Source organism: Morus notabilis, unplaced genomic scaffold, assembly GCF_000414095.1.
Source record: "Morus notabilis unplaced genomic scaffold, ASM41409v2 Scaffold5634, whole genome shotgun sequence".
NCBI classification, from domain to species: domain Eukaryota; kingdom Viridiplantae; phylum Streptophyta; class Magnoliopsida; order Rosales; family Moraceae; genus Morus; species Morus notabilis.
In genome coordinates, this window is record NW_010359084.1 from 1 (window position 1) to 1578 (window position 1578).

Below are 1578 nucleotides of genomic sequence, written 5' to 3' on the forward strand. Positions count from 1 at the left end.
AAAGTTTTATCCTTTCTACCTTGATGAAATCTGATATATGTTTTTTTTTTTCTTTTCTTTTTCTTCTTCTTCTTCTTTCTTTGGTTGCTGCAGGTACATTCTAATGGCAGAACCTGATCATGTATTTGCAAATCCTTTGCCCAATTTGGCGAAAGGAAATCATCCAGCAGCGTTTCCATTTTTCTATATAAAACCCGATCAAAATGAAAAGATAATTAGGAAATTTTATCCTGAGGAAAAAGGTCCGGTGAACAATGTTGATCCCATTGGCAATTCTCCTGTAATCATTAAGAAGGTAAAACGCTTCATTTTTCTACCCAGTTTGTGAAATAATCTAGCATCTTACTGAAGTGATAATGCTTTGTATAGGAGGGTAACTGTAGAAGAAAATATCTAGTGGCCTACATCAGATAGTTTCTCCCTTGATCATCTTAATTACAACTGACCTTTTCTCTTTTAGCTGTACCAATATTGTCTTAAAATGTCGTCTTAACCAAATTTTCTTATTCAGTCCCTACTAGAGGACATTGCTCCCACGTGGGTGAACATTTCCTTGAGAATGAAAGACGACCCAGAGACTGATAAGGCTTTCGGATGGGTGCTTGAAATGTAAGTAGCACCTTAGAAGATCTGACATTTTTTTTTCTCAAAAGATCTGAGATATTTTTAGTTTCTCTTTGTGGCCTGTCAACATACCCTGAGATATCTGATATAGTATTGATATTTATATTATTTCTATCTTGAACAAAGGTATGCATATGCTGTAGCATCTGCATTGCATGGCGTCCGCCATATTCTCCGGAAAGATTTCATGCTTCAGGTTTGATGATCTTTTTTACTTTTCTTTTTCTTTTTCTTTTCGTTTGATATTGTTTCAACTCACGTAACGCATATCACTTTTACCACTCAGCCTCCATGGGATTTGGAAGTTGGTAACAAGTTTATCATCCACTATACATACGGATGTGACTACAATTTAAAGGTATCTCTCAATCATGCACACGTAGGGAAGAGTCAGCATGCACACACAAAAACATAGCTGATTGCTTAATCTTATCATAGCACCTATTCTTTTGCTAGTGTTTATCTGTAACTATGGTACATAGATCCTGGAATTAAAAATAAAAATAAAAAAAATAAAAAAATCTATGCTTCCAAAAATTGTTTTTCTTTCCTTTATGATAAAAAAGTACTTAATTGCATCATCAGTTACCCTATATTTTCTTAAGGTATTCATTTCATCTGTGTAATCACGTAGGGTGAACTGACTTATGGAAAAATTGGAGAATGGCGCTTTGACAAAAGATCTTATCTTAGTGGCCCTCCACCAAAAAACCTTTCATTGCCCCCTCCAGGAGTTCCTGAAAGTGTGGTAAGTCTATTAATCTCCATCTTGTCAGAGTCTATTCGAGAAATTAACTGTTAGAGGTTTATGGCTAATTTACGAAATTGGAATTGGTTCCAAAAGTTATATGCTTCGTAGTTTTGACATGTTTTTCAGGTGCACGATACAAATTTATGTTCATTTAAGTTGATCATGGCTGCTTTATAATCCACACTGTTCAATTAGTTGCTCTT

General features: G+C 34.9%; 1 protein-coding gene across 1 annotated transcript; it reads left to right on the plus strand.

Moving 5' to 3' along the window:
* Positions 1-93: 93 nt before the first annotated feature.
* Positions 94-1541, plus strand: LOC112090738 (hydroxyproline O-arabinosyltransferase 3-like; the record flags this gene model as incomplete). The annotated part of the gene is made up of 5 exons (XM_024162770.1): positions 94-295; positions 512-609; positions 751-820; positions 911-982; positions 1259-1541. Coding segments are annotated over 5 exons (610 nt in total), but the record flags the coding sequence as incomplete, so codon positions are not given.
* Positions 1542-1578: the final 37 nt, after the last annotated feature.